Source organism: Podarcis raffonei, chromosome Z (genome assembly GCF_027172205.1).
Source record: "Podarcis raffonei isolate rPodRaf1 chromosome Z, rPodRaf1.pri, whole genome shotgun sequence".
Taxonomy (NCBI): domain Eukaryota; kingdom Metazoa; phylum Chordata; class Lepidosauria; order Squamata; family Lacertidae; genus Podarcis; species Podarcis raffonei.
In genome coordinates, this window is record NC_070621.1 from 15,932,953 (window position 1) to 15,951,261 (window position 18,309).

General features: G+C 43.3%; 1 protein-coding gene across 1 annotated transcript in view; it reads left to right on the top strand.

Moving 5' to 3' along the window:
- Window positions 1-18,309, top strand: part of FIBCD1 (fibrinogen C domain containing 1) — a 76,873-nt gene that overhangs the window by 43,720 nt on the left and 14,844 nt on the right. Inside the window, exons 3-4 of the mRNA XM_053374080.1 lie at window positions 5,238-5,397; window positions 6,323-6,459. Coding sequence (XP_053230055.1) covers window positions 5,238-5,397; window positions 6,323-6,459 — 297 coding nt within the window. The remainder of the gene's footprint in view (window positions 1-5,237; window positions 5,398-6,322; window positions 6,460-18,309) is intronic.

The window sequence follows — 18,309 nt, forward strand, 5'->3', positions numbered from 1 at the left end:
TAGAGCACATGCTTTGCATGCAGAAGGCCCCAGTTTCAATCCCCAATGGTATTGCCAGGTAGGTCAGAGAGAGACTCTCTGCCACAAGCCCTGGAGAGCCACTGCTAGTCAGCGTGGACAGTACTGAGTTTGATAGACCAATGGCCTGATTCATTGTGAACCAGTTTCCTGTAGTTCTAAATCCTCCTCTTCGCTGCATCTTCAGTTAGGTAAGACATCATCATCACATCCTTGTAAAAACCTTTATAAACCCTCCTGGTTTTGCACCTGTTTCTTGCTGAAGTAAGGCAATTCCTCAATGAATCATCACTGTATATTAGATAAGAACTGCTGACTCTTATGGAGAAGTCTGATAAAAGGTGCGAGCAAGGAGAAAAGCTGTTCACATTTTCATCCCCACCCCCCCACCCCCGTGTAGGGTGTTTAATGGAAAATTGTGATGTTGGAAAATCTGCTTTTAAAAACCACCCATCACTTCTGCCAAGGGATCCTTATTTTTTGAACTCAAGAGTTCAGCAAGCTTCACTGAATTGTTTCAATTACTTTGATGAATTACTTAATGTTTGCTTTAATTATATGCTACTGTGTTTGATACTATGTATAGCGATTGCAATGTTGTTTTTAATGCTGTTGTGAGTATTGTGAGCCCCCATGCAATACACATACCCCCCCTACAGCCACAGGAAGCTTTGGCAGCACACTAACAATGAAATGGCACCACCTTAGTCCATGGGTAGGGAATCTGTGGCCAGTGGGCCAATCTTGGCTCTGCTAGGGGTCTGCAAGGCCATTTCCCCCCTAAGCACATCCAACTGCCCATCAGCTGACCCCCACAGCCAGCAGAACCTAACTTTTTGCTCATCAGTTTATGAATAAAGTGTACGATCCTGCTGGGTACTGCTCTGCTGGTTCATTCCTTGATGATGACTGACAGGTTAAACTTGGCCCATGGTGGCCAGTGGCAGATAAACTTCTGACCCCCCAAGACGAAAAGGTTCCCTGAGTGCATCTAAGTGTTAATTGCTATTTAATATTTTCCATGTGCTGTTCTTGTTTACCAGTGATTAGTCATCCCAGCAAAGCAACAACTTGGTCAGGAGGGCACAGGGGTAAGGTGATTTGCTGGTGCTGTTCTGGTGTAGGGAAGGTTCAGAACCTTGGGTAGTTCTGCTGGTATCCAAAACCACAGTGGAATGATTTCAGCACAATGGAAAGCAAACCTGCAGCTAATGTAAGAGACAAATTACCTCAGCAGCAGCCTGGAGCAAACACCAGGGTTATATAGTCCTTTGGGAAACTACACACACACACACACACACACACACACACACACACGTATCTTAAAGGACATAAGTCTCATGCCACAGTTTCTGGCTCCTAGCAGGTGAAGGTCAGAATAGTGATGACCTGGTTGGAGGGAAATCCCTGGTCACTACAAGGTCCAGTCATCAGAGTCTGAAGACAGCAGTAGTTTCCTCAGACAATGCAGGATCCCAGGCAAAGTGTCCTACATGGGAAGAACAACAAAGCAAGTCTTATTACTCCTCTGATATCTCAGTTTCTAAGTTCTTAGTCCATGCCATGATATGTCCATTACTTTTATTTTCTGGGCCTGGCTTTGGTCTTTTGGGTATGCCTTGTTAACATTTTTTAGTTTGAGTTGCTACAGTTGTCCTTATGTGGAGCTCAGCAGCCTCCCCTAGGTCTCCAGAAGTCATATCTTCAAGTTCTGCTAGGGTGGGAAGCCTCTAGCCTCCCTGCCTGGGAGTTCAAGTTGGCCCACAAAGTCATTTCTCCCAATCCATGGCCCACCTGTCAATCCTCTGACATCACTGATGGGTGGGAGAATTAGGTTCAATCCTGCCGGGGTCTGCTTCACTAATATATTCCCTTGGCAAAGGAGACCCCTGCATCCACAAGGACTGAACCTGGTGAGCAGAAGTTTCAATTCTGCTCAGTTTACCTGTTCCCCTGCTAGGAGAAGGCTCATATAGTCAAAGCACAGTGTAGGGCTGTTTGAAAGCCATTTTGCAAACAGTTCTTTAGACCCCTGATTTTCAGAAGTTTGAATAGCAGTGTGAGGCTGTTTGCAAAAGGGCTTTCAAATAGTTCCTCACCATGCTTTGAAGTCCTGGCAGTTGGGGCATCAAAGCTCAGTATCACCTGATAGCAGCTGGGCTCTCCAGGATTGGGGGTGATAGAGATCTGAATCACCAGTCAGAAAAAGCTACCCACCCTTAAGGAAGAGTAATAGGCAAATGCTGCTTGCCTCTAGTGTATGTGCAAACACACATGCATATGTACAAGCAATAAGCCATTACGCAGTGCACAGCCTGCTACCCCATGCACTGCAGCTGAAGTCAGCTTTGTAGAGTTGATCACCTATAGCAGCCCAATTTTCAGTCATGTTTTTGTTGTTTAATGACAAGATTTACATTTCTGCCCATCAACAATGTTCCCTGGGCAAGTCTACAGGGCAAAGGGAATAAAATACATGATCATTAAAAGCATCAACAAACACAGCAGAATGCAACATAAAACTCTCGATGTTTTGGCAGAGAAATGCAATCAATTTGCAACTCAATAAGATAAAGCTTCCACAATGGGTGCCCAGATAGCATTTGTTTAAAATGTTACCATATACATTACTCGGTCCACTGTGAAAGGAGGGGAAAATTATTTCATACCATTACATTGCATACTCCTGATATTGAGAACCAGTATGCTATAGTGTTGGGCTAGGACCTGGGAGACCAGGGTTCAAATCCCCAGTCAGCCAAGAAGCTCAGTGGATGACCTTGGGCCAATTACTGTATTTCAGCTTAACCTACCTCACACAGTTGTTGTGAGGATAAAATAGGAAAAGGGAGGAACTGTATATGCTACCTTGAGCTTCTTGAAGGAAAGTTGGGATATTAACATAGGAATAACAATAATGATAATGACAATGTTTTCTTCCCCATATGATTCATTTACCACGGCATTGTTTTATTTAAAAAAACCCTCCTTCAGAATGCTTTACAAAAAGAATAAAACAATAAAAGCAGTTTAAACTGCCATGTAAACATTCAAATAATAATTAAAAACAGAACTAAGCTAAAAACGTATTAAGACACATGTAAACATTATACGTATCTGGGTAGGCTTGTCTAAAACAATAATGAGTAATGCAATATGTATATAAAAAAAATCACCACCCCCAGCACACTATTATTAGCATTAAATGTATTACCCATCCTTTATCAGCAGTGTCCCAGGTCGAGTTACAACATTTTAGAATTAAAAATGATTAAAAACAGATTACAGTCTCAGGAATAGGGTGGGTCCTGAAAACACACTTTGGGTATCAAAGGTCAGGCTAAAGAGGTGCGACTTCAGCATTTGCCAGAAGCTGTATAGTGAAGAAGCCAGAGCCACTTCTGTAGAGAGGAAACTTCACAACTTAAGGACTGCCACAATGGAATGTCTTCTTCCAGGCCTGCCACTACCCCAAACTTCTAAGGAAGGTGAAACTACCAATACTTCTTTCCTCTGCTGATCTTAACACCCAGGAGAGTCTGTAGGGATATACCTATGGGGCCTAAACCACTTACGGTTTTGAACTCTAAAATGAACACTACATTTAAAAAAATCTTAGCATTGGGACTAATGTAATGAACCACCATTAATACCCAAAAGTGCTATATACAAAAGAAGAAGAAGAAGAGTTAGAATAAAATAAAACCCAATTGATACTTTGACAGAAATGACAAGATTGCTTTCGGTCACTGTTGCTGCCTTAGTCTAATTTTAGAAATGGCCAGAGCAAAAATCTGCAACCTTTCCTATTAGCTCAGCAACTTTAGCTCCCAGACAAACCAACGGGCGATGAGAAATCATTAGTTATTAAATTTGTATTTCTTCCATATCATAAAAAGCAAAGATGCAATGCAGTTCCCTTGACACATTTTCCTTCTCAACGTAAATGAAAAGCATCTTGTGCTTTAATTTTTGAATGTAAACTCTCTTATATAAATTTAATAAAAGCAGACTGTTTGGGGGGGGGGAGAGAAAGAGAGAAGGAAGGAAGGAAGGAGCCATTAGGGATGTCAGAAGATTCTGTCAAAACTGGAAATGGGGCTGGAAATTGCAGATGCTGGCTTATTCACCACCATGTCCAGAAGAGAAATCAATCCACTGAGTAGAATCAGTATTCACTGTTGTTATTGTTTTCAGTTCATAAATGACTGAAATGAATGGGGTGCCATAATGGAAGAGGAATCTCATTTACATAAGTTATGTAAGTTATATAATTTTGCCTCAGCGGACAACTGAGATTAATAATGTGGTTTTGGGTGGAAGACGAACTGTGGCAGAATCGAAATGGTCCTGTGTCTAACAAATACAGGGCAGAATGGAAATCAGTATTAAAATCAGAGCATCATAGAATTGTAGAGGCTGGAAGGAACAGCCGCTGAGGGAAGGAAAGTACCTGAGTATGGGGGCAGGAAGTTGAAGAGACAGTTTAGAGGAGGGAGCTGTAGAACAGAGCAAAGCCTCGCTTAGTAGGATTGTGCTGCAAATCCCTTTGAACTCAGTAAGGCTTGCAGCTAGGAAAGCATTCATAAGTCCCATTGAACTCTGGAGCAGTGCTTTTAAAAGCACCAAGCAAAAAAAGACATTATTCAGAGGGGATATCACCTAGTCAGGATGCATGGACAGGGTGGTGATGGTACCATTGTCTGGCTTGCCTCATGCAGCAAAATTGGCACTACTGCAAGTACCACATAATACCTATTCTGCATTTGTAAGAACCTGATCACTTAGTGTGGCAGCACCTGCACTTTGGAACTCCCTGCCTATTGAGATCAAGAAGGCACCTTCACTGTACTCTTCTCATCACCTGCTAAAAACATTCCTGTTTAGACAAGCCTACCCAGATACTTGAAGTAATTTGAATCTATTTTAGTAGTTTAACTTTTTCATGTTTTAAAATAGGTTTGTAGGTTTTTTTATTGATTTTACTGTTCTATCGTTCATAAACCTCTTAGAAGTTTTTTGTTTTTTTTTACAATCAAGTGGTGTACAAATTTTATGAAATAAAATAAAATATAAAATATAATGTCTTGGGGCTGGCCCTGGTTGAGACCTTTTGCAGGCTGTCCTAAAGCTAGTAGTGGACAGGTTGGTGCCTGCGGATGGTGTGTTGGCAAACCCCCTGAACTGTGTCATAACGAGTTTGGACTTTTTCCACACAGCTGCTCTCAGAGAGCCAGACCAATATGGCGAGACTAGTGAGCTCTGTCAGCGACATCCTGGACACTTTGCAGAAGGACCGCAGTGCGATCCGACCTCGGCTCAAAGCTGACCTCCAGAAGGCTCCAGCTCGGAGTGCCCGGCCAAAAGGATGCTCCAACGGTAGGAGATCTGCTTCCTTCTCTTCTCCTTCTTGGGGCAATTATGAATATAATTTATTCACACTCCACCAACCACAAATAAGAAGTTAGAGAATGTAAAATATGTATCCTGGGCCCCATCTGCACTTCACTTTTAAAACAGTTTCATGCCGCTTTAAACAGCCATAGCTTCCCCCAAAGAATCCAGGGAACTGTAGCTTGTTAAGGTGCTGAGAGTTGTTAGGTGACCCCCAATTGCTTTCACAGAGCTAAAATTCCCAGACTGGTTTAGCAATCAGTCCCTCTTCACAGGGAAATGTGGGAATTCGGCCCCAAATGCACAAGTGAGCGCTCAGTGGTAAGATAGAACTGCATTTTGCATTTTTTGTGGGAACATAGGGAGCTGCCTGATAGTGAGTCAGCTCACTGATCCATATGGTTCAGTATTGTCTCTACACACTGACTGGCAGCAGCTCTCTACTGTTTCAGGCAGGGGGTCTTTCCCAGCCCTATCTGGAGACATCAGGGGTTGAAACTGGGAACAATTGCACACAAGGCAGATGCTCTACCACTCAGCTATGACTCTTCTGAGCAAAAAAACACACAGTCCCAGATGTAGCATACTGCTTTGTTTCTGCACGAATCAACCCCCTAAAAATCAGAGAGAGAAAAAAACTGTATTGCAGGGCGTTGAACTAGATGACTGTTTGGGTCCCTTCCAACTCTACAATTTTATGATTCTATGAAACAAGAGTTCTGCCAGAACTCCACTTGCCCAGAGCTTAGAAGGAAACAGAACAAAGTCTCTTTTAGTGACAGCAACCAGTTGGAATAGGCGAGAGTCCAGAGCCAAGGGCTCAAACAGTGATGTTGTAATTTAGTCTATTAATTAGACCTCTCTTGTTTCTCTTTCCCCCAACTCACTTCTGCCCCACACTTCACTGCAGGCTCTCGGCCTCGGGACTGCTTTGACATCTATGCAAGCGGACAACAAGAGGACGGTGTTTTTTCTGTCTTCCCCACTCACTACCCTGAAGGCTTCCAGGTTTACTGTGACATGACGACGGATGGCGGCGGGTGGACGGTAAGGGTCTGTTGCCTGTTTAAGTCTCTTTGACGCATTGGTTTGAGTAATAGACCCTTTGGCTTAGCTGGTCAAAGCATGTGACCTTCCATCAAGGTTGAAGCAGAGAGGCAATGATGGGGAACAGATTCTGGGAGCTTACGGAGGAGACAAGAGAAGCTGGCATCCTTTGTGGGTTGATGGGCAGGGCCTTCTGGGCATGGAGGCACTGTGGGCCTCACTGCAGCAAGAGCACAGGGCCAGTCAGTGCCAGGGCAAATGCTGAGGGTGCTTTCAGATATGGACAATTTAACAGCATCTGATCAGCACAGTTTTGGTTTAAGCTGGAAATGGGATAGCAGCTCAGCTTCCAGACTTTCAGCACCCTGTGGCTGGGACCAGGATGCTGTGCCTTTCCAGTTGTTGCTAGATGACAGCCACATTCATGCTATACATTTAAAGTGCAGTGATGGCACTTTAAACTGTCATGGCTTCCCCCAAGGAATTCTGGGAGCTGTAGTTCATTAAGAGTGCTGAGTTGTTTGGAAACCCCCTATCTCCCTCACAGATTGTTAAACTACCCTAGAAATTGTAGCTCTGTGAGGGGAAAAGGGAGTCTCCTAACAACTCTCAGCACCCTTAATGAACTATAGCTCCCAGAATTATTTGGAGAAGGCACAGCTGTCTCAAGTGGTATCATAATGCTTTAAATGTGTGCTGTGAATGAATGTTGCCAACAACTTCCATCAACCTGGATTGTTGGCTATGTTGGCTGGGGCTGAAGGGAGTTGGATTCCACTGTAATTAATTTCACTGGGTCTACTCTAACTAGAACTTAGTTGGATTCAACAATAACACAGATGGAATGAGATTTCGATTTTTATTTTTTTAGTAGGTAGGACTTAACGAAGAACAAACGGCATTGCTATCACTGTACTTGGTTCTATGTTTTGGGGTTCTGAAATAATATACATAAAACAAACCTTCCCTGGCATTATCATGCCGATGTAAAATAAACTCATTTCTGGAGAGGAGCAGATGGGAAATAAATCTATACAAGAGTAAATGCAAAATATTGCGATAATGCCGACTTTATTATTAATGGAGCACACATAAAAAGCAGCGTTTGTGTACTAAACTTGATGGTCTGTATGCCAGCATGGTTAGATGTTCTGTTTGTTTATCTCTAGGCATAAAATTAGTTTCTAGATTTCATTGCGGCTTGGTGTGACAAGCAGATAGCCGAGAAGGTGGGGGCAGAGCTGTGCATGGAGAAAGACTCTCACAGTTCATTAGGAACCCACAACACTCTTATAAGCAAGACCATACCCTCATTTTGCCCATGGCTCTGTCTTGCATTTTGAGCTCAGGGGAGAAATGTGGTTTCCCAGAAAGAAGAGCCCAGCCTTGGAGAGTGCTCTGGTTTATTTCCTGCGCAGCACCTGTGTACATATGAAGGTGCTTTAGACTTGGATTCAGACAACTGATTCATCTATTTTACCAACAGCTGTACCTGGAGATTGAACATGGTTCTGTCCTTGAGGTACAGCCCTTCCCTAGAATTAAGGTCCTAATCCTCATGGTTCTGAATAAGGAGCTGATTGAAATAAAAACATAGGAAGTGATGCGTCATATTGAGTCAAAACATTGGTCCATCTACCCCAATATTGTCTACACTGACTCTCCCCAAACCATCTCCAGGGTTTCAGGCAGGGGACACTCCCAACCTTCCCTGGAAAATTGCATTGGGAATTCTCCATGCAAAGCGCATGCTCAACCTCTGAGCCCTTCCAAACATATGTGCCACTTGATTGTAGGTAGAACCTCTATGTAGTTTGCAAACAAGCATTAAAATGATCATAAAAAATTGAAAACATGAATGTTAAAAAAATCAAAATACTGTTAAAACCAACAGTTTAAGCTAAAACCAGATTTAAACACATGACAGTTTCTACATGTCTGGACAGGATTGTTAGAACAAATACGTTTTTAGCAGGTGCAGAAAAATGTACAGCAAAGGTGCATGCCTGATGTCAATAGGCAGGGAGTTCCAAACCATGGGTGCTGCCAAACTAAAAGGTTACTTTCTTAAAAGTTCAGAACTAGATCACCATTACTGGCTAATGAAGTAGTGAGATTTTCATTCCACTTTCAGCAAATGGCAAGAAAGCAAAACTTTCAGCTGGGCTAAAGAGTTCATCGGCAGAAGTACCCAGGAACATAACAGGGTGGCTAAGTGATATTAAGAAGTAACTGATCCACATGAAGTAGTTTCGGGGCATGTGCCCTAAGGGTGTTTGAACTTAAGACACAACAGTGTGACTGAAGGTTTATCAGTGGCTCTTAACACACAATTCCATCTCCTGACCTGCCATTTTCTAAAGGCAAGATGAAGTCATTGGCAGAAATTTAACAAGTTTCCCCTCTGGGAGGAGAGTCATAGATGTGACCTTCCCAGAGAGTGCTGGGGTCATCACAGCAATTTATGTCTATGGCAAAGATGCTAGATTGGGGGCTGGTTTGTGTCAACAACGCCAGCCTGGAGAAATTAATGAACGAGGCTGAAGAAATGCCAAAACAGTGAGGCAACGAGACAGGAGCAGAAAAATCACAAATCGTGACAAGAGCAGCTTCATACGAGAACTCGAAAAGTCAGAAAGTTAGCTGAAGTAGGAGATACCTACAGACAGGCTGATACCGAGAACTGGCTTTAAGAAGTGGTAGAAAAATCACTCTTGTCAAACAATCAGGTTGGCACTCTTCAGATTTCAAAATGGTGTACAAGGAATACAGTCATACCTCGGGTTACAGATGTTTCAGGTGGCGTTTTTTTGGTTTATGGACTGCTGAAACCCGGAAGTACCAGAACGGGTTACTTCTGGGTTTCAGCGGTTGCGCATGCGCAGAAGCAATAAATCGCAGTTTGTGCATGCGCAGAAGTGCCAAATCGCAACCCGCGCGTGCGCAGACGCACAGCTGCGGGTTGCAAACGTGCAACCCGCACAGATCACGTCCGCAACCCGAGTGTCCACTGTACACACAGCCATGGAAGGAGCATTGCTGCTACTACCCATAATGGAAATATTGGGCATGATCTACTTCAGGACCACCTGAATGAAGCCTGCGGATCACTGGTGGTCCGTGGACCACACTTTCAGAACCTCTGTGCTTGAGCACTCTGCTTCTCTGCACCGCAATGCCTTTCTTTTAGATGTTGTGTAAATCTGCCAAGTGTGGCTCCCTCCTTGCCTTCTGTATACCAGTTGCTGGAAGCTACAGGAGGGGAGAGTGCTGTTGTGCTTGGGTCCTGCTTGCAGGCTTTCTTCCATTGAGGCACCTTGTTGGCCCCTGTGAGAACTAGATGCTGGACTAAATGGCACATACCTAATCCAACACAGCTATTTTGATTTCTCCCTCCTTTGCTTCTGAATACCAGTGGCTGGGAAGCATAAGAGGGGAGAGTTGCTATTGCAACTCAGGTTCTCTTGCAGGTTTCCCAGAGGTTGGCCATTGTGAGAACAAGATGCTGGGATAGCTGAGCCTCTGGCTCTTTTTATTTTCATGCATCGTGATGGCATATCCATAAAGGAACATTGTGTGTGTCAGCAATATCAGAGACCCGCGAGTAGCCTGCATGCAGGACCTGATCACAACAGCATTCTTCCCCCTTGTGATTCCCAGCACCCAGCATTCAGAGGCATGCTGCCTCCAACAGTGGAGGTAGAGTCATTTTGGCTAATAAAGACTGATAAAATTATCCTCCATGAATTTGTCTAGAACTATCCAAGTTTGTGGCCATCACTGCTTCCTGTGAGAGTGAGTTCCATAGTTTAACTCTGCATTGCATGTAGAATTTCTTCCTTTTATCTGTCCTGAATCTTCCAGTTTCCAGAAGGAGAATTTTATCTCTGCACTTTCTCCATGCCATGCATAATTTTATAAAGTTCTTTCATGCCACCTCTAACGTCTTTCCTCTAAAAAGTCCCCAGCGCTGCAACTTTTCCTCATCAGAGAGGCACTCCATCTCCTTGATCATTTTGCTCGCCCTTTTCTGAACCTTTTCCAACTCTACATATTAAATGATTGCATAGTGAAAACTGAGTGAGGGATCATATTTTGTTTACTGGGGCCTACAGGGAAGGTGGGCAGTTAAGAAGCTGTTATGTATCCAGGCACTATAGACCAAAGCTAGGCTGTATCCATGCAATACAGGCCTAGGAGCTCAGGAACCATCTGCATAACAAAAGACAGAGAGGAGTCTAAAACCTTCCAATAACATTGTTAATAGCTGGCAGGCAACCAATCCCTGCTGAGATAGGCCAGTGTTGTGATTCCCTAATTGCAGCATTAAGGCAACCTATCACAGGTGGAGTTTGTGTTTCGCCTGAGCCGTCTTAAGATATATATACTGGGCCCTGTCAGTCTTGTTCCTGTTGCTACAATAAATCCCTTTGAGCTGAAATCTGGTCTTTAGGTTATGCCTGAACCCACCTACACTTCAGTAGCCATGGTGACATGACAGAGCCATCTGCATATGTCTTTCTACTGAAATCAGGGCCAGGAGACAGTGTGATGCTGGTGACAGCTTGGCAGATGTCTACAAGCATACACTACGATCGCCAGGTCAGAGGCCTGATTCATGGCGGCTCCTCCAATCCAGATCCCTGACAAAACATCATGTACGATTTGCCCAGCACCCTTTTCATGAGGAAATGAGGGATGTGAATAATATCTTCTCCCTGCTCTGCTCAAGCCAATCTCGCACACATCTATTATAGACACTGGTCAGGAGCAAAAGACCTGTCGGAACAAATTGTTTGGGGACTCAATCGCAGCTCGTTAGTTAAGAGGAGAAGCAGAGGGTGTCACTTGGGACCCATCCATTTTTCTTGACTTGCAGACACAATCTCTGCCATCAACACTGTGGCTAGTGGCGATGGAAGCGTTTGGGTTGAAAATGAGAGTGGATTGTAAAATTAAGAGCTGCCAGAGAGGCAAACCATTTTATCACACCTTCTGCACCTGGTGTGTGGTAAAATCACATGGGCATGATATTACGGACAGCCAGGTTACCCCGAGGTGAGAAAATAAAGCCTGGGATAGTTTGGCTTATCTGAATAAACAACATAACATTTTTGTTTTGCTGTCTTTCCTCCTGCCAGATAGGGATAGGGATAAATTTTGTTCACTTTGCATTTCATAGAATCATGGAATTGTAGAGTTGGAAGGCACTCTCAGGGTCATCTAGTCCAACCCTCTGCAATGCAGGAATCTCCACTAAAGCTTCCATGATAGGTGGCCACCCAACCTCTGCTTAAAAATCTCCCAGGAAGGAGAGTCCACAACCTCCCAAGGGAGACCATTCCACTCTTGAACAGCTCCTACTACCAGGAAGTTCTTCCTGATGTTTATTCAGAATCTCCTTTCTTGTAACTTGAAACCATTGGTTCGGGTTCTGGCCTTTGGAGCAGGAGAAAACAAGCTTGTTCCATCTTCCATGTGAAAGCCCTTTAGCTCAGATATTTGAAAATGACTGTCCTATCTCCGCTTCGTCTCCTCTAAACAACCCAACTCCCTCAACTGTTCCTCATAATGTTTGGTTTCCAGGCCATTGATCATCTTGAAAGTGACTCTGACTTAAGATCACATTCACGCCATACATTTAAAGCACTACGATACCACATTAAACAGCTTTATTTAAACCCATGCTGTTGTTTAAAACCACCATTTAAAAACTTGCCTCCTCTTTTGCTCCCCTGCCCACCAACTTCACGCAAATCCAGAATTGTGATGTGGCACTACAACTCCTCCAATGGAGGCTGCACGTTGGCAGCCTTACATTTTTATATCTGTAGGAAGACAAGTAGTCCATAAGTGCCAATAAATAAGGCAGCAAGTTGTTTGTGCAGAGTCAGCATGCTAGTGCTTTGTGAGAGGACTAAGGGAATCCCTCATCGGTCAGACTAGGCCAGGCCAAGCCAGGCCTCACCTCCGTTTCTAAGAAGGTGAAACTGGAGAAAGTCAACATAAAAAAAATCCAAGTATACAAAGCTGACTTGATAATCCAGATAGTTGCAGTTATATAACCTGTAGGCCCTTTGTTACCCTAGAAAATGAGGACATGAATTAGAAAAGGCGGTTGCTTGGCTGTGAATGGCACCTTTCCAGAAAAGCAAATTACCCAGTGTCTCTTTAAGTCCATGGCTTAAGGAATCAGAGAACTGTGTGAAGGAATGGATGATGGGGCCTAGGGAACTCCAGCTTCAGCTGAGAGCAAGAATTAGGTCCTTATGGATGAGGGGAGGGCTGCAGTTTTGTGTCCAAAAGAGGGACAGTCCCTGTTGGTGACCAGCTGTATTGTTTGCCTGTCAGAGCTTCTCTCTGTGTTTAACAGTTACTGAAATACCAGAAATTCCTCTCTCTACTGGAGGGGGAAATTATGCATGTTCAAATTTTGCCTGCAATTGTTGAACACCCTGATGCTCTTTTTAAAATGGTGAGAAACTGAACCCAGATCCTCAGGAACATGTAACAAGAGCAATTCTGTGAGGGAAACGAAATGGGATCCTATGAGCAGATAGTGATTGGCGATGTAGTTCTTAAAAGGTTTAAAGCTACAGTATTTTCTTAATATATATTTTTTAAGGCAGGAAACCTGAGTTTCACTAAGGCAATTCTGTGAGATAAATGAGGTGAGCCCAAATGAGCAGACATCAGTGTGTGAGGGAGGAATTGAAAGGTGGGTTTTGAAGGCTCTGGAGCTCTTCAAGAAAAACTAAAAAGGAAGGAAACTTACGCATGAGGATGTCAGTTTTTGTTTTTCTCGCTTTCTCATTTTTCCCAACCGCCCTGCTGCCAAGTTTGGATTTCCCCCAAAACATACATTTTTATGTACACACACAGCTAGCTAGCTATTAAAAATAGCTATTTATTTATTTATTTATTTATTTAACATTCATTTATTTATATGTATATTTGTACATTTATTTATTTGTACCTTCATTTGAATCCACACACGTTACAATAAAATGCACTTGGGTGTGCTATATCCACGACTACTCTCCACACATTTATGCACACTTTACCCTATTATATGCATTTTTGTACACAATATTTGGCCAGAGAAGTGTGTTGCAAAATTTAACTGTGGATGCTGATCAATAACTGTGTTTATTTGTTGTATTTCTATCCCACATTCTTTTCCAAGGATCTCAAAGCGGCATACATGGTTCTCCCCCCTCCTTATTTAATCCCCACAACAACCTTGTGAGGTAGGTTAGGCTGAGAGACTGGCCCGGGGTCACTCAAATGAGCTTCATGGCCAAGTGGGGATTCAAACCTGGGTCCTAGGCCCTAATCTGCCACATTAACCACTACATCACACTGGCTCACATATTGCAAATTAGGTAGGCAGATCTTTAAATTTGAACCAAATACAATTACTCCAGTAGTCTTGCTTGTGGCACTGCTCTGATAAATATGTGGCTATTTTCTCTTTTTTAACCCATGCTTACTCCAGGACAGTCAAATCAATTTGTCTGAACCAGATCAGGATATAAACAGGTTGTGTCTCTCACACTGTGTCAACATGCTCCCCACTCCACAGTTTCTGAAAGCCTACTGGGAGCCAGGACATAGGTTAAATTGCTCATGCTGCTCTATAAATCCCTTTGGATGAGATCATATAATTTCTTCATCTACAGCTCAGGTTGCCAGCGAAGCCCATGACATGCTGAGGAAGGAGATTCACACAGCTTCTTGAGGGCTTGCTGGTTTCCTCCTCTGACAAATAAACTGAGCACAAATTGGATGCAAGCTTTGTATGGATTCAAAGAATGGCACAAGCCACATAAATCCACATTGCGCCACATGCAAAAAGGAGCACCTGAGATTCAATCTGTGTGACCACAGTAACTCAGGAGTAGAGTAGGTCCTGGGTTCAATCCCCAACATTGTATTGTATTTTAAATATTCTGTTGGGAGCCGCCCAGAGTGGCTGGGGAAATCCAGCCAGGTGGACAGGGTATAAATAAATTTATTATTACTATTATCATTATTATTATTATTAACATTTCCAGCTAGGGCTGCCCGAAACCCTGGAGAGCTGTGGCCAGTGAGTGCAGACAACAGCACTCCTGATGGACCTGTGTTCTTATTTAATTCAGCCTTTTATTCAGAACCATGTGGACTAGAATCTTACTTTATTTTTAGGGGACAGGTGGTAGCTTAGTAGTAAAGCATCTGCTTTACATGCAGAAGGTCCCAAGCTTAATCCCCAGCGGCATCTCCAGGTAGGCCAGGGGAAAGATTCATGTCTGCATTCCTGGCGAGTTGCTGCCAGTCCACCCATACAGGACTGAGTTCATTGGTCTCACTCGGTATAAAGCAACTTCAGATGTTTTTAGACTTTCCCCTTCTGACAAAAGATATGATGCTCAAGAGGAATTGGTTTTCTGATGCACTTGTAATTAGCGAAGGCAGCCATTTCCCCCCTGCCACATGCTTTTTCAAATTAAACGACAATGTCTCCCGAGAAACCTTAAAATAACTCTCCTGTTGATGCTTCACTCTAAAGTAATTAGTACTTATTTCCAGCTGACTACTACACCGCTAACAACAGCAAAACAGTGTATTGCCCCAAAGTAGAAACATAAAGACCCTCTTGCCATATCTGATCAGTTAAGGAAAACCTGGCAAACCTGTCTTAATTATAAAACTTACATATTGTTACCGGCCACCCCAACCTCTACTGAGTGGCAGCAAGAGATTTCAAGGTTCTTGGAAATTAACCAGGGTTTGCATTTACTTGGGAAAAATCAGGCACAACGGAGACTGCAGTGTCTTAGAAATATGGTTTATTCACACATATTTACACCTGAGTTAGAGAGAGAGAGAGAGAGAGAGAGAGAGAGAGAGAGAGATCCCAAGAGGGGTTGTCCTTCTAAGCAGCGCAGCACTGGATTTAGAGGCACTTTAAGCCCCATCCCCGCGTCTCTCTGTTAGTGGCCTGCTCCAGCCCAGCCCTTTAGTTTGCTGCCCTTCAGTCCCTGCATAGAGTTATGCCCACTTCCTGCTCCTTCTTCCCAGAAACCCCTGCTCCCAGATCATCAGTTGTAAAAGGACACCCTCCCTTCCTGTGGTGACATCACCTCCCTTGTTACCCTGGCAACTTCCTTCTGTGACTGGCAGAGCCTTCTGCTTGGTTGATGACTTCCATTGAGGGCTGACAGCTGGCTATCAGCGCCATCGTTTCTTCAATGACCCACCCCCAGCAAGGCATTACCAAGCTGGCTTCATGAAGAAGTTTGCTGATGTTATTCCCAGCTCTTGCTAAATTCAGGAATTTATGATTTTGCTCAGATTCTGCCACTCCACTGAATGTAGAGACTATGGGGAGTCTGCCACACCCGCTCATAACAATACTGTATAATAAAAATGCAATGCATAATAATCAAGAAAGAAAATTTATTAATTTATTAAATTTATTAAGCCGTGTTCTTACATTTCTGGAATGCCAGTGTAAATGATTATATATTTTCCCCCTTTAATTTATTCACAACACTATAGAATTTTTGTTGTTTGTTCTATTATCCCTTCCAGTGCTATTTTTCAAGAAAAAGAGGTGCGGGAACTCACTATGAACACCTCCCTTGTTCTCGTATAATGGCAGTATTGCCCACTTGAGAGATGCTGGAACAGTTCTGGCGAGTTCTGGCTGGAAAAAACCCCTGATCTCTTCCCCTCCTTATACACTTCCTTTTTTCTTTCCCCTTTATATTTCATTCTTTTTCTTCTTAGGAAACAAGAATGTTTCATATATAATAGTTTTGACAATGAATTGTAATAACATAACCTTAATAAAATCATTAAAATTAAATGGCAACCTCATCCCTTTTTCCCCCTCACTGCTATCTGGGTTTGAGAAAAAGAGTTGAAGGAGAAAAGGATGGAGTCACTCATGAAAAGGTTAAGAAAGGCCACCTTTCTCCGTACCTTCTCACAGCTTCAAAAGTGCTCCAAGGACTGAAACAGCGACTTCTCAAAGGGCAGTGGGAGATGATAACTCCAATACTTATGTGCCTATTTAAAGCCAGCCCAGTCAGCAGGATCCTCTCAGCTTTGAGGAGAAAATAGTTTTAACATCAAGGCAACACGCTGGCAGCAAAATGCCTCAACAAGTCTGTCAGCATGCTAGACATGTCATGGCTAAATCCAGACCTTGAGCATCAGACGGACCACGCAGGGCAAAGATGCGAAAGAGGGCCCAGATAAATGCATTTCGAGGCTTCAGACTTATGGTAGGACAAGCTGCAAATTATGCTCCATTTTGGTCTCGATGGCACTCAAGCCAAGGTCTGTTCCATCTCATTTGGTCCTGTTGTGAGCATTGTGTGTGAACTTCTTACATAAATTACACACTTTTGCAAAAACCCATCTCCTCTCCATCTTTTAGAACTCTGCTTGCCTTCTGCTGCATTGTTGCTTCCTAGTCTTCCTTGGTCATGGCAATATCAAATAGTTCATTGCCAAAATTGTTCCCACCTATAATCATAAATATCCTATTTCAAATCCCTGCATTGGTTTGCTGTCCTCTTCCATATCCTGCAGAAACTCTTTGTCCACACCTTTGGAGCATTCCACAATAGCCTTCACTTATCCCATTGTTCTTCTTCATCATCATCAAATTTATTTCCTGCCCTTCTCTGGCAGGGTCCCAGTGTGTTTGACCATAGAATCATAGAATTGTAGAGTTGGAAGAGATCCAAAGGATAATCTAGTCCAACCTTTGCAATGCAGGGATCACAGCTAAAGAATCCTTGACAGATGACCATCCAATCTCTGTTTGGATACCTCCAATGAAGGAGAGCCACCAATGTCCAACAGCACTTACCGTCAGAAACTCCTTTGTAATGTTTAATCAGAATCTCCTTTCATGGGATTTTAATCCTTTGGTTCAGGTCCTACCCTCTGGAGCATCAGAAAACAAGCTTGCTCAGTTTTCCATGTGACAACCCTTCAGATCTTCTTTTCTCCATGCTAAACATACCCAGCTCCTTCAGCTGTTCCTCGTAAGGCTTGGTTCCCAGCCCCCTGATCATCTTGGTTGCCCTCCATTGCATATATTCCAGCTTGTCAACATCCTCCGCAGTACCGGCACCATTTTCCTAGATGTAAAGCACTGGTTAAATGTGTGGCACTTGCTGTAACAACTTCATGGTGAGTACCAGCACCTTTTTGCTGCTGCATCATACAGTCAATTCATGTTAAGCTTGTGGTCTACCAAGACCCTTAAATCCTTTTCACATGTACTGCTAGTAAGCCAGGTGTCACCCATCTTATATTTGTGCAGCTGCTTCTTCCTGCCTAAGTGCAGAACCTTACATTTGTCCCTTTTGAAATTCATTTTTTTAGCTTCTTCATCTGAAGTCTTTAAACATAGGTTGGGTAGTCGTCTGTCAGGGATTATTTAGCTGTGATTCCTGCATTGCAGTGGGCTGGACTAGATGACCCTTGGGTCCTCCTTCCAACTCTGCAATTCTATGATTCTACATTATGCTCCTCAGATGATCAATTCCAATCCAGCTCTCTCAGTCCCAACATGGACTTTTGAGGATAGCCAGAACCTCATGAGTGAAGGAGAGATAATTTTCTTCTTGTACAAGAAATCAAGGTAGGCTTCTGACAGAACCTCTTACACATCACTAACATGTTAAGACAAACTTAGGTTTTGCTCCTTTGACCCTCTGAGTCAATTCTGTTTGACTGCACTGTCATGACACCTTTTCTTTCTTCCTTCCTTTCTTCCTTTCTTCCTTTCTTTTTCAGAAGTGACACTAGTTTTTAACTAGTGGGTTGCAATATCCCCCCAGA